The sequence below is a fragment of the Rissa tridactyla genome, chromosome 1 (assembly GCF_028500815.1).
Source record: "Rissa tridactyla isolate bRisTri1 chromosome 1, bRisTri1.patW.cur.20221130, whole genome shotgun sequence".
NCBI classification, from domain to species: Eukaryota; Metazoa; Chordata; class Aves; order Charadriiformes; family Laridae; genus Rissa; species Rissa tridactyla.
Window position 1 is genome coordinate 202,203,084 of NC_071466.1, and position 14,255 is coordinate 202,217,338.

Below are 14,255 nucleotides of genomic sequence, written 5' to 3' on the forward strand. Positions count from 1 at the left end.
TGGCAAAAAGCCGTCTCTTCAGGGCCGTCTGAGAGGCCTATGTCCTATATAGCTCTGTGGAGAAACGTGCTGATTCCCTCACCACTGGTTTCCTGGTCTCAGATAAGCATTCAGCGGCCGGCCTTATCCCAGAGACAGCACTTTGATTTACTGTAATATGGGCCATTCATGATGTGCAAATGAAGTGCATTTGTCTGCCCATTTAGGAATAGCTCATGTGGTGTTTCCTTCCCTTTGAAAACCACAAGCTTCTTCCTCCACCTTTTGTTGTGTGGGCTTGCAAATGTTGGCCGTGCTGTTGCCAGATTCATCTTTCATTCCTCTGGATTAGCTACAGAGAGACGTTGTCCCTTGTCATTATCTGCCGACATCATGTCAAGTGCAGCATTGTGGTTTTTCGTATTATAAAGCATGGAAGTACAAACCTGGCAATTACCGTAAACAGAATTCGATGTGGTCTTTGAAACAGACGGCAAACAGCTTTTCTTCCCTAAAATGAGCAGCAGGGAGGGGATTCCTTGTGCATTATGCTGATCACAGACTCAGCAGTGTCGTCCTTCAGGCGGTTGCTTGATGAAGACTTTCAGCTAGCAGAGACCCTGGCCCCTTCCCAGAGCTCTCCTTGCCAACACTAGTGTTGGGGCACCTGTGGGACAAACCTGCTCAGAAGCCCACTCAGCAGAAAAAGAACCAGTGAAAACAAGGGTTATTCTGCAGCAGGGGTGGCTTTTGGGTTGATGCACAGCCTCTGACTAGCTGTGCTGCTCCGTTCATAGTCTGAATCAAAGCTGTCACCCTTCCCCCTTCCGTGTCCCCAACCACATGTGTCCTCCTGCTCCTCCCCTGCTGCAGACCAGGGCTTTTCAGACCTTGTGGTGAGCTGGCTGAGAAAGCCAGGTTGGCTGAAAGTAGTGACTCTTCTTCATAGGGTGAGCTTGCAGCCAGCTCTGCATCTGAGCCCGTGTCCCCGTGGGTTGGACAAGCAGTGCTGCCCACGGCGGGGGTGGGACAGGAACCCGCAGGGGTGGGAGGTGGGGTATAAAGCGTTGGGGAGCTGTACCCCAAGGCCGCTTGTGGCAGCAGGTAAACCAAGGCACGGGCTGAGCAGCGTCTGCAGTTGCCTGAGCTGTTGAAGTGCTGTCACAGCCCGGCACAGGCTCTCCAGCCTGTCCCCATCAGCGCTTTCCCCGGCACGGGGCTGGGGCTGGTGGGACCAGGACTGTTTCCACTAGGCAATGTGTGCCCCATCACCCTCTCCCAGGGGAAAGAGCACTTTATTTGCTCATATAGATGTATACTCCTTATAGAGAGGAGCTGGTCTTGAAAACATTTATAGAAGGATAACCACCAGGGTTTCGTAGCACTGATATTCTTTATCATTTTAATACAGTGTATATATATTTAATGTATTGAGTCTTGACTGCTGCAAGTATCTCAACATGACACTCTCTGAGCTGATGGAGTTTTGTGCAGATTTGGCCCAAAGGCCTTTTTCCCCAACTTCTAAGAGGAAGCTTAAAAGAACTTTCTTTCATTGTGACATTCTTTTATAGGATCGACCTCCCTTGTCCCAGAGGCTGGTGGGGAAATCCCATCTGTGGTCCGTGTAATTGTGAGACTAGCAAAGGGTTTGATTCTGATTGCAATAAGACCAATGGAGAATGCCACTGTAAGGTAAGCAAGAAAAACCTGTCTTAAGTCAAAATTTCTTTAGTTTAAAAAGTAACTATACCACTAATAACTACAACAAGTGAGTTTCTGAGACAGAGTACACACGGTTGTGCTTTGTATGACATATATGCAGTGCAGTGTAGTTAATCTTTGCCTAAAACATTTTGCTGGCACCGCCCTTCACAAAATCATACTGTGCAGCTCTTATCTTATTTGCGTTTGGAAAGCAAAACTGAGAGGATGAAAGCCTGGCTCTGATCTCTCTGAAGCGCAGCCTGGTTTATCGGGGGAGATCAGGCCTGGGTGCAGAGGAGTGCTGGTGGTGTTTTGTGTATCACAAGTGAGTAATAGCCGTGAAACAGCTCGGGCCAGCTGGGTGAAGCTCTCCCCTCTGCCATGGGCCAGCAAAAGGCATAGCAGCTGGAGGGAGGGAAATAATAGGAGGCGAAACGCTGTCTGTCCTCAGTGCCAGCTCTGTCGAATTGAAGAGGAATTGGCCACGCACAGGCAGGGACAGACCGGGGGGACGTGGGAGGGGAGACGCCTCCCTCCTGAAGGTTTTACAAAGGACTTCTCACAATAGGTTTTACAATAGGCTTGAATTACATCAGAGGAGCTGCGCCTGTGCAGACCGGCGGCCGCGAATCTGGCCCCGTACTCTTTTTGCAGGACACACAGCAACTGTTGCGTTAAATGGAGTCAGTGGGGTGCCGGCAACATGCTCTTGTGTAATCGCGTAACGCCTCAGATCAAAAGCGTTTACAGATGTGGTTTGAATACGTGATCAGTGGTTGCTCTCCTCCCTGTACCTGAAACAAATGGGCAGTGCAGGAAGCTTCCTCTCTGGCTTGTTCGTGCCATACAAGAGTGGAATTGCAAAGCAGAGAAAACTGCAGATCCTCCAAGAACACGTCCGCTGGGTGCTGGCATCAAGTGCACGAGGAGTAATGTGGTCCCTCTGCCCCCACTGCAAATGGTGGTCCAAATCGTGGGTCTCCGTGGGGCAGGGCAGTCCAGCCATCCTGCCAGCACTCAGCTCTGCCTCTCCGCATTGCCAGCACAGCACACCTCACATAGATATTACATTTTCTGTTAATAGTATCATCATTATTATCCTGTGCTTTGCAAATTTAGCCCTTTTATGATGCACACGCTGCTAGAGCAGGATTTCAGAAAAGCAAGTAATGTGGAATACAGGTCAAATACCTCGTGTCTGTCATTTCGCTTTTTCTAGGCAAATTACTACAGGCCCCAGAGCAGTGACACCTGCTACCCCTGCGACTGCTTCCCATCCGGCTCCCACACGCGCGCCTGCGACATGGAGACGGGACAGTGTCCCTGCAAACCTGGCGTCATAGGGCGGCAGTGCAACCGCTGTGACAACCCCTTTGCTGAAGTGACTGGGAAGGGCTGTGAAGGTACCTCCTTGTCCAGCAAGCGCTGCCGGCCGGCCGGGCTGTAGCTGCAGGGCCGGTGGGGAGACGGGGGGTGCAGAGCGGCGGGCACGGCAGCTGCGTCCCGGGGCGTTGGTCAGCCCGGCCGGGTGGCTGCAGCTGCGGCAGCCTCAACCTGCACCCCTCCTCCCGAGTCTGTGCCAATATGCTTCACGGGGAAAAAAGAAAAAAGCTCATCTTTCTTTAATTTTCATCAAACGGAAATATAGCTAGCTTGGAGGGCGGGGGGGGGGGGGCGCGGACGGGCCAGAGCAAAACACTAATCCTAATTTTAGTTGAAACCTGAGTTCGTCTGGCAGGGCGGCAGTGTGTTGCTGTGCTGCAGCTGAAGAGCCTTCTGCCTGCAGAGGCTGTGCCGTGCACCCAGTGCCCTCTCCCTTTCTTCTCCGTCTTGCCCATCCTGCCTTTCCTCTCACCCACCCATCCTCCTCCTGGGATCAGCACAAAGCCGCTGCAGCCAGCCATCCCCCCACAGCGCGTGGGTGAAACGAAGGAGAAACGTTTTCCCACAAGAAAGGAGCAGGCAGAGATAGGCAGAGCCAAAATCCGGAGCCCCATAATCATCCCGAGCTCTCCTCTGCCTGTACCTGTCTGCCTGCGCTGCTGATGGCTTACAGCTTGGAAGGCGCTGCAGAGGGCAGGTATCCTGACGGGGCTTGGGAATTACGGGGAGGTCCTTCAGGCAGGTTGAAATACCTCCGTGTTGTGATTTTTATCGTGTCAGGAAAATCGCATAATTTCTTTTTCTGCTTTCAGTAATTTATAATGGCTGTCCCAAAGCTTTCGAGGCTGGTATTTGGTGGCCACAGACCAAGTTTGGCCAGCCAGCTGCTGTGCCATGTCCTAAGGGATCAGTGGGTAAGTTGCCTGGGTAAAACATTAACTGCTTTATCTACATGCCTGTTTGAGGGGAAAAAAAAAGGAATGAAAAAATGTGTACATAGGGAATGGCATTAATTCATTGGGTCTAGAGATTACAGCATAGTTCATGCATAGCACGGGCAGAAAAGTTGAGCTAGCTGAAACTCAAGAACTTTTAAAATACGTTTGGAATAGCAGCAATAAACACAGAAGTGCAGCAGATAAACACATATAAAGAACAGAAATTCTGTATCTGTATTTTCAAGAAGGCACAGTCCAATTTTCTATTTTCTGTTTACTCTATTAAGCAATTCTTACGCACGTAACTTTTAGTTTCTGGTGACTTGTACATGTTCTCTAGCGATACAGCTCCTCTGGGCAAAGATAAAATGAGGCAAATCCTTTACGTGATGATTGGTTTACTAGTTTTGCAGGCTAATAAAGCTAAGAGCTACAACAGAACTCGCGTTTTTTCACCCAGCATCTTTTCTCTAACCCGTAAGTCAGGCAGCTGAAAAACGCATTCAATAAAGCACGTGAGCTGTGTTGTTTCATACAGCGGGCAAATGGCAACCTCCTTTTTCACACGTGTTCCCTGAAAACATTTATCAGGTTTTTGCAAACGGAGTTCCCAATCTTTTCTGAAGGCTGTTCTGTGGGAAATGAAACATCTCTCTGATTTCTGGGCCTGGTAGCTCTGCTGCGGGCCCTTCGCGGGCTGAATGAGTTAAAAATGGTTATGTGACTTCCCCAGATATTACTGCGGGGAGGTCACTGCCTGTAAGTGTGCAGCAGCTCTGTAGTCAAGCTTCTGTTCTGAGGATTTTAGGAGACAGAATTGATTTTTTTTTTTTTTTTAAGTAAGTGAAGCATATTTACATTATTAAACAGTATAAAGATGAATTAAAATAAGTTTTCTGCACTGTTCTTGTCAATAGCCCCAGTGTCTCTTCTAGCAAATAGGCTAGCAGGCACGGGCACTTACAGGACTTGTACGTTTTAAGTGATTTACAGAACATTCAAAAAAAGTAAGCTTTATAATAATGACTATTCAGACTAAGAACCTGAGGCTTAGTTGTATTCACCTAGTCACGGAAGAGAAATAATATAATTAGGTATTGTTCATTAATTATAATTCTTATTTAGATATTAGTAATTAAATGGCTTAGGCACGTGCAGTGTGTCATGTGCAAGTTAACCAGCACAATGTGAACTTTGAATTTGATAACTTGCGATTCACTGTGAAGGATCCACGGCCGAGAATTACATTTTAAAATGGTTTGACAAATAGTACAAAAAGAATAGGCTAAATGGAGCGGTAGGCTGCTCACAGACCATTCACAAGAGGCAAAAGGCAATTATAGATGTTGGCCGAAGTGTCTACCACGTTCCACGTGCAAAGATGCCGGCGTGTTTTGACATGAAGACAGCATTTATCTGGGAGGTCTTCCTATGTAGGCTATTGCACAGAAATCTGGTATGTTTTCAGAAATATTTAGGAAGTGCACAGTCTTTCTCATATTTGCTACAAATAAGTTGCTGAATTAATTTGAGAATGTTAGGGCAGCGAGGCCGAGGGCGGTTCGGCAGATCTTGACACTTGCATAACTTTTCTCTAAAGCTTGGGGAAACCGATTCATGAAGGTTAGTAGTCCGACTTTTCTCAGACAGGAATCCCAGTTTTGAAAGTGAAATATGTGCGTAGCTCTATGAAACTTGAAAATGTAGGAAATCTGTCTAGGATATTTGAAATCTGTGAAGATTTGCCCAGCACAATTCAAAACATTGCTATTTACGATTAACGCTTCATTTCCTTCAGGAAACGCGGTTCGCCACTGTAACATTGAAAAGGGCTGGCTGCCTCCTGAGCTTTTCAACTGCACCACCAACACCTTTGTGGATCTAAAAATCATGGTAAGCTGTCTTTTCTCGGTTTTGCCTTTATTTTATAAAGGAACATCAGTTTGGACTCCAGTTTGATATCTGTGCACTCTGCTCTTTTACTGAGTCCTTGAACTCCCTTGTTTCCCATCAGAGCCCCTGTGCTTTTCTGGTTCTCAGTTACATTTTCCATTGAATTGTCCTGTCCACCCATTCTCAAGACAAATACCATTTTAATCGAACAACTCCTTTGTGCCAAAAATCCCTAAATGGTGATTGTCTTTGTAACTAGAATGAAAAAAAAAAAAAAAGATACATCATTGGATTTTTTCTTCCTTTCTTGTCTCTGATTCAGAATGAGAAGTTACACCACAATGAGACCAAGTTGGATGGAGACAAAACCATACGGATCGCGAGAGCGCTGCAGAATGCCACGAAATACACACACAGCTTGTATGGCAACGATGTGAGGACAGCTTACCAGATGATGATCCGGGTCCTCCAATATGAGAGCCAGCAGCAAGGGTTTGACCTGGCAGCCACAAGGGACGTGGAATTCAATGAAGTAAGAGAGATACTATATACTGTGCTGAGCCTTTACAGTTCCCCATAACAGTTTTATGGCAATGGATAATTACATTTGTCTTTGACCAAAGTGGAGCGAATGTCATGTAATTGCTTAATATGTTTCACAAATGAGTCAGTCTTCTCAATTTAGAATGGGAAGTTGGTTACGCATGTGCGTATGCACACATAATAAATATCATAGAATTGTTAGGGTTGGAAGGGACCTTAAAGATCATCTCGTTCCAACCCCCCTGCCGTGGGCAGGGACACCTCCCACTAGACCAGGTTGCTCAGAGCCCGTCCAGCCTGGCCTTAAAAACTTCCAGGGATGGGGCTTCCACCACCTCTCTGGGCAACCTGTTCCAGTGTCTCACCACCCTCATGGTGAAGAACTTCTTCCTAACATCCAGTCTGAATCGTCCCATCTCTAGTTTTAATCCATTCCGTCTAGTTCTACCATTACCCAACATCCTAAAAAGTCCCTCACCAGCTTTCTTGTAGGCCCCCTTAAGATACTGGTAGGCCGCTATAAGGTCTCCTCAGAGCCTTCTCTTCTCCAGGCTGAACAACCCCAGCTCTCTCAGTCTGTCCTCATAGGAGAGGCGCTCCAGCCCTCTGATCATCCTCGTGGCCCTTCTCTGGACACGTTCCAGCACGTCCATATCTTTCTTGTAGTAGTGGCTCCAGAACTGGACGCAGTATTCCAGGTGGGGTCTCACGAGAGTGGAGTAGAGGGGGAGAATCACCTCCCTTGACCTGCTGGCCACGCTTCTCCCAATGCAGCCCAGGATACGATTGGCTTTCTGGGCTGCTAGTGCACACTGACGGCTCATGTCGAGCCTCTCGTACTAACAACCAAAAGCAAAATTCCGCAAATGAAAAAATAATCAAGTTGATGTGTTATTCCTGGATAAAACATCTTTGTGCACCGTATTCCATTTTGTTGGAAAACCTGCCTGATGTGATCATTTTCATTTAAATGTGCAGTGAACTAACTTTGAGTTACTGACTCTGAAGGTTTCTTATAATTCAGTTTAGAAACACTCGAGTCATGTTTATTAAAGAGTTGATACATTGAAAGACACTCCATACTGTATTGATATTTTAAATGATGCTGGCACATACAAAAATACATGCCAGAGGACTTCTGCTAGTCAGAGCATTCATGAAAGACCCAGTTATTACCAAAGACTTGACCAAGTCTGGAGAACCAGCTGTAGAACTTGTTTGGAGTTTTCTGTGGTCTGAAGATGTGAAGGTTGGATGACCCATGTCAGGCTGGTCGAGCTCTCCTCGTTGCCATGTGTCCTGCAGGGTATGTCTGTCCATGCTTGCCAATACTATTTCCAAGACCCCAAGCGTAGCACAGCACAGAGTCAAAGCCAAAAGACCCTGCTGGACCTGTGCTAGCAGACCCCAGAGCTCAGGCACCAGGGCAGGAATGCTGGAACAACCCTCCGTGGGCCGAGACTGGCCCCTGTGCTGGCCAAAGGTGGTCTGGCTCCCTTTGAAGGTGTGCCGCACCCAGCTCACTGCTCACAGTACTGCAGGAGGTCAGGCAGACTTCAGGGTGAACTTGGAGACTCTGAGCAAGGCCAAGCTGCACCAGGAGAGGTCATCCCTTGGGAGGTGGGAGCAGGAGGAAATGTGGCTGTGAAAATTCCTCAGTGTCTTGGACTGTGCAGTCAACAGGAAGTGGGGAACTTCAGAAACATTCAACATTTTAGATGCACCAGATTTTAAGAGAATCAGTTTTACTTTTCCTAAGGAGACACTGTGCTGACAAACTTGTACCTGCAGGCTATGGAGTGAGGGAATTCCCCCGTCCAGATCTTGAGGAGAAACTTCATTTTTATCATGTTTTGTTAAGTAAAAAAAAGAATAAGCAAAAAAAAAAGGTTTGGAAACCTCTGCTTTAATGTATTATTCTCTGCACTTGGCACTGAAACTCATGCAGATGATGTTTTCAAGAACTGCCTACACGTTTTTAGGATAGGTCAGGAATTTGAAAACTAATGAGCAAAGCTCATGAGAAAAAGGAGGTAATATCCTAGGCTGAGGGAGCACAAGGGGAGAAGGAATTTATTTTTTTTTAATAGTCTCAGGTAGAAGCCTGAAAAATAGATAACTAAAAAACATCAATAACATTCACAAACACCGAGGAGGCCTGATACCAAGTACAGCATGTGTCTCCTGTGTTCCTGGGGAACCGTGTAGTGCTTCTCACCCTAGACAGAGGTAGGCACGCTGGCAGCCTCTTTTGTCTCAGGTACGCACTCGCAGCCGCAGACAACTTAGAGAATGTAGCATCTTCCCCGTCTGCTTCTAAATGAAGCCTAAATATTTTCCTTGTCTATTTTAGAGCTTAAGGTGATTAATTCCTACCTTCATTTATGCAAATTTTACCTTAGTTAGGAGTTAGGTTTTGACACAACAGTGTAGTTCATATGTACACCAAGATTAAAAACTTCTTAGCATCTTTCCCATTTAAGCCATTTAATACTCACTTTTGGGGTCTTTTTCCATTCTGCCTGAGGGTCCCTTTGCATATTCTTGTAAGAAAGGGCAGAAGAGGCAGGTCGTCAGGTAGAACTTCCTTTTTAACACCATTTGTAAGCAACATAAAAACAGGAGGAGAATAACATGATCTGAGTTTTCTTACGTATTTTCAAGTTTATGCAAGGTAATATTTCCTCTTGTCATTCTTTACTATGTAAGTTTTCCTAGTTATCCAGGAATCAAAAAAAAAAAAAAAAAAAAGTGATATGGCTATCTATAGCTTTCTTTTGATTTTTAACAGATCACATTGTTTTGATTTCTCTGGGGGAGTTCTTCCGTGCACATGCCAAGCGCTCTGCTTTTCTTGTCTCTCGTCTCTCCAAGGCAAAGAAAACATGGTTAGGTTTTCCTTCGGTGTTTTCTTACTAGGCTTCCTGTCATAAAGGGGAAAGAAAGTAGGCAGTTCTATTACAACTTCCAATTTTGGCTTACTTTGCTCATAAAAAGTTTGGAAGGATTTGCTTTATGTAACAAAAAGAGCTGTGGGTGAGTCACTGGTGTGCCTCTTTTCATGTGGCTGCCGTAGAACATGCCTGCATTGAAATATTTCATTATGCACTCACCTGAGGCAGTAATGCCAATCATTTTCAATAGTCCTCACTTGAAACCCAGCGCTTCATTTGCTTCGTAATTTAGGCTTGTGCTTTGTTTCCCAGAATATTATCAAAGTGGGTAGTGCTCTACTGGACCCCAGCAATAAGGAGCACTGGGAGCAAATTCAGCGAACGGAGGGTGGCACCGCTCACCTGCTCAGACACTATGAGGAATATTTCAACAATGTGGCCCAGAACATGAAGAAAACCTACATGAGACCTTTTGTCATTGTTGCCGCTAACATGAGTGAGTATCTCTGTTGAAAGCTGGCATTTTGTATTAGAGCTTTAAAAATGTGCTGGGTAGAGGTGGTAGCTATTTGTTTTAGTAGTACCCACTGAGAAACAACAGACATGGATTTTCTAATCTAATCGGTGCGTGCATTTCAAGTCAATTGAGCCTTGATCCGTATCTCTCAGTTGCCATGGGGGCCTCCTGGAAGACCTCTGATCTGTTTTCCCTCTGGGCCACTGCTCTGTGTGGCATTTTGTGGCAGCCACAGTAGTGTACAGATGGTAGGAAGGACAAAGTTTGTAAGTAAAGGTAATGCCTTTTGAGACCGCCTAGTATGGCTGAACATAGTAGATCACATTTTTGAAAGAACCACACCACCACCACCTGAAGAATTACTGCAGTACAAAAAAACCCTAACCTACTATTGATCATATACCTCTGGTTTTCACGTGCCTTCCTAGCCTGGGGCCTATCCAGAAAATCATCGTCTGTAGAAATTCCTGTGCTGAAAGGTGTTTTCTCAGAATCACCCATCCAAGCCTTCTAACACCCCTCCCAGCCTCGCAAAACCCATCGTCAGAGCAAAATCCTTGGGGTCCAGAATACCGAGAATGTGTCTAAACTGAGAAGGAAACATCAGACGTACCTTCCTCACCCATCGCAGTAAACGCCGCCTCTGACAAGCGAATAGCAGCTCCTGCACTTGCAGGACTGTGCCGTACTTCACAGATGTCCCCGTGGTACACGTGCGAGTGAAGCACAGCAACCACAGCCTGCTCGGCCTCTTTCCCCATTTCCCCCCTGCCGTCTCTGTTTCATTTTCTCCCCAGGTACCAGCAGTCTGAGCTGATGGGGTGTCGGTGATAGTCCTGCTCTGGGTGGGAGGTGAGACCGAGTTGGGTGACCTTCAGAGGTCCCTCCCAAGCAGCACTGCTATCTGGTTTTTCTTTCAGAGGTGGTCTAAATTATTATCAGCCTGAACTTGTATTTAGCTTTTCAAGCTGCTGCTTTTATTTCAGACCTGAAGAGGGCTCATGTGCCCAAAAGCTTGTCTTATTTTCCCAACTACACCCATTGGTATAAGAAGTGAATTCGCCTTTCCTACAAACGTTGTCCTGAAAGTGCTTCATGTCCATCATCACAGGGACATAAAAAGCAAAGGCATGAGACAGTCAAGCCACAAAGTTTATGAAGTCCTGCATGAGCTCCAGGGGGGAAGGATTATTGTTGAACTAAGCCAAACTGAAATACTTTGATTTCTGTTTAATAAACCAAAAATGAAATATTTCCTTTTGATTCAGGACTACCAGAATCAAGATGATTTTATCTTCATACTCAGAGAAAAAGTACACTCATTATTTTAACCGAACTGAACTGAGATGAAAACAAAAACCAGAATTTCTTGCAGGTTGTAAATCCTGATTTTTTTTCAGCCAGCTCTTCCAGAGTAAAAAGGCGTGAGCTTGGGAGGGACGAGGCGACTCTGGCCTGAAAGGGGTCTGTTTTCTTTTGAACAGTTTTTCCAGGTGAACGTGGTGTTAATGGAGTTTCCTAATGGCTCATCTGGGAGTTATTTAGAGACTGGGAAAGGAATGGGAATTTGCAGATCTTAACTTGTATATTTCTTCGTATAGAAACTTGCAGTGGATCACAGCTTTCGGTGTAGGGTTACCCCCAGGACTTCCAGCTTCTCACTTTTATTAGAACATCTAAATTGGCACTCAATGACTTCTCTTAAATGGGAAAGTTCAAGCTGACTCAGCTGCTTTTAAATATTTTGGCAATTAGACAACAGGCAGAGCTGATGAGGTGAGCCAGAGAGGAACTGCTAGTGTAGAGGAGGGAGAACTGGAGGACTAAGGAGTAGTCCCAGGTAAAATCCAGGTTATTTTCTCTGCTTAGCTGACTTTGCAGTTTAACAGATGTAGAAGTAGTTTTATTTCTGAAGCAGCAGATTTAGCCTTCCCTACAAGAAGCAAGTCTGAAATTGGAACATGCCGCTTCTGTATTTCCAGTGTTGGCAGTAGGGTTTTCCTAGTATGCGATACTGTCTTGTGAGTTCCTTTCCACTGCAAAATAAATTTATAATTTGATAAATGTAACATGATGCTGACACATAAGCCCTTAGTTGTAATTTAAGGTATTAATTGAGAAAAATTAAATTTGACTTTATATTTTGTGGTTTAAATGTCTTCTCTGCGTCGTGCAGATATTTTAACCTTTCAATCATGTTTCATTTTGTCGCAATATCGTATTTGAAAGCATTGAAGTTAATTTTATGGGAAACTTCTCTCCACTCAGTTATTGCTGTTGACATCTTTGACAAGTCTAATTTCACGGGAGCTAGAATACCGCGATTTCATGAGATTAAAGAAGATTATCCAAAAGATCTGGAGTCAGCTGTTGTCTTCCCTGATACTTTGTTCAGACCTTCAGACAGGAAAGGTAAAACCCTTCTGCTGCCATTTGGAGGGCAATTTTGACTAGGTCCCAAGGAGGGTGATTAATCCTCGTGAAGCGGAGTGGTACTAGGGTGAGAGCGGGGCGGCCATCCACACAAACGAACATTATTTAGGGATGGAGCAGCTGTGCATACTTCTGAGGCATTTTGCCTGCCGGCAGCAGTGATGGGAGCACAGGGGGCTGCGTAACTGGCTGTACCTGTCTGTCGGGTCTCACTCGTGGCCCCTCGAACCGTCCTGTCAATGCGGGAGAAACGCTCTGCCTCCGTTCCCACCGGGATGGGACAGGATGGCCAGCCGGAGCCTGCAGCCCCACAGCCACCTTCCCCCGGTGCCTGCAGAGTCGGAGGTGTGAGAGATGGAGAATCCCAATCTGGGAGCAGAGCCGTGTTATCAGAGCTAGGCGGCAAATAAAAAGTCTTGAGCTGTGCAGGGAGATGGGTGATGAGGGGGAATACGTGGGGAAGTACCTGCTTCCCAGCATCTCTGAAAGACCTGGAGGTTGCTGAGAGGCACCGCAAGTTCCCTTGGGCAAGGAAAGAGAGAGAGGGTGGCTCAAGGTGCAATAATTATGCACGTGCCATGGCTAAATGTCCTCCAAATGGGGAAACAGTAACACTTGTGAAAATAACATATAATAATGAATAACCTAATACATCTTCACAAGTTTTTCCTCAGAAGGAGAACACCTGCTTGTATGACTTGTATCTTTTCTGTAAGGAAAAAGGCAATGTGAATTTTAAGAGATACTGCCAAAACTGAAAGCTCATTATATAACAGAATTAGCAGGGAGAAAGCCCTTATGACCAATTGTTGTATTTATAGCACTAGCTTTGCCATATATACAACTTAATAGCATGTGTATTGTTTTAACGTTCTCCTTAAATCATGCACAGAGTATTGATATACTTGTGGGTCTTCTAGCTTAGAAATGGCTAATTTTCTAGCTAGACTAAATGGTAATTTGTAGTTCAATGGTTATTTGATTATCAGCTATATAACTATGAAATGTGATAAAACCTTATTAAAAAATATCAAATATAACATTAGGAGCCTGGAGTTCCAGCAACAGTAACCTCTCTGTATCTTTGCACAGCAAAATTATCAGTTTAAATGGCAACGCCGAAGTTGTGTGGAAAGAATTTAATATTTGTGTTAATTCCATAGCAGTGCCTACAATGAAGCCTTCAAATCAAAAATTATCCTCTAAGGTGAACAGTGAGGCACTAAGCCCTGAGAGTGCTTTTGCAAAGAGAAAGAAGCGACACCCGGATGACTCCCCGCATCATACTGTTGCCATGGTCATCATATACCGATCCCTGGGACACCTCCTCCCTGAAAACTATGATCCCGACCGCAGGAGCTTGAGGTAAACTTCAAACCTGTTTGTGAATTGTGCAGACACCTTCTTCCACTTGCTCTGAGTGTGCGGGGGAGGCAGAGCTGCTTCTTATAGTGACCAAATGCCACCTGTGCTGCAGTTGTCACCACAGTACTGTCTCTTGTCCTCCTCTGGCGCACTGTGGGAGAATAACCACGTCAGTAGTGCCAGCACCTTTCGGAAACACAGCTGCGTGGAAGGCTGATGGTGCCTCAGAAGGCTTCACTTTCTGAGTGGAAGTGACTGGAAATCTTTTATTTGCAGAACCTTACCAAATCAGTGCTTTGCATTTCAACATTTGGATCACTGTGCATTTTTTCTCCTTCCGCAGATTGCCGAATCGCCCTATTATTAACACACCTGTAGTGAGCACAGCCATTCACAGTGACGGGGACCTTCCACCCAACCTGGTGGAAAAGCCCATCATTGTGGAGTATTCCATGCTGGAAACGGAGGAGAGAACGAAGCCTGTCTGTGTCTTCTGGAATCACTCCATCACGTATGTCTCCTGCTTTAGGGCTGTGCCTGGCAAATGTCTCAGTAGCAGAGAAGTTCCGCCCAGGAAGGCAATTCTGGAGGAGAACCCTTTTT

The 14,255-nt window shown here is 45.7% G+C and overlaps 1 protein-coding gene across 1 annotated transcript in view; it reads left to right on the forward strand.

Moving 5' to 3' along the window:
- Window positions 1-14,255, forward strand: part of CELSR1 (cadherin EGF LAG seven-pass G-type receptor 1) — a 174,831-nt gene that overhangs the window by 134,262 nt on the left and 26,314 nt on the right. The window contains exons 14-22 of the mRNA XM_054218028.1: window positions 1,554-1,674; window positions 2,906-3,089; window positions 3,882-3,983; window positions 5,806-5,900; window positions 6,223-6,432; window positions 9,650-9,833; window positions 12,123-12,266; window positions 13,451-13,652; window positions 13,996-14,163. Coding sequence (XP_054074003.1) covers window positions 1,554-1,674; window positions 2,906-3,089; window positions 3,882-3,983; window positions 5,806-5,900; window positions 6,223-6,432; window positions 9,650-9,833; window positions 12,123-12,266; window positions 13,451-13,652; window positions 13,996-14,163 — 1,410 coding nt within the window. The remainder of the gene's footprint in view (window positions 1-1,553; window positions 1,675-2,905; window positions 3,090-3,881; window positions 3,984-5,805; window positions 5,901-6,222; window positions 6,433-9,649; window positions 9,834-12,122; window positions 12,267-13,450; window positions 13,653-13,995; window positions 14,164-14,255) is intronic.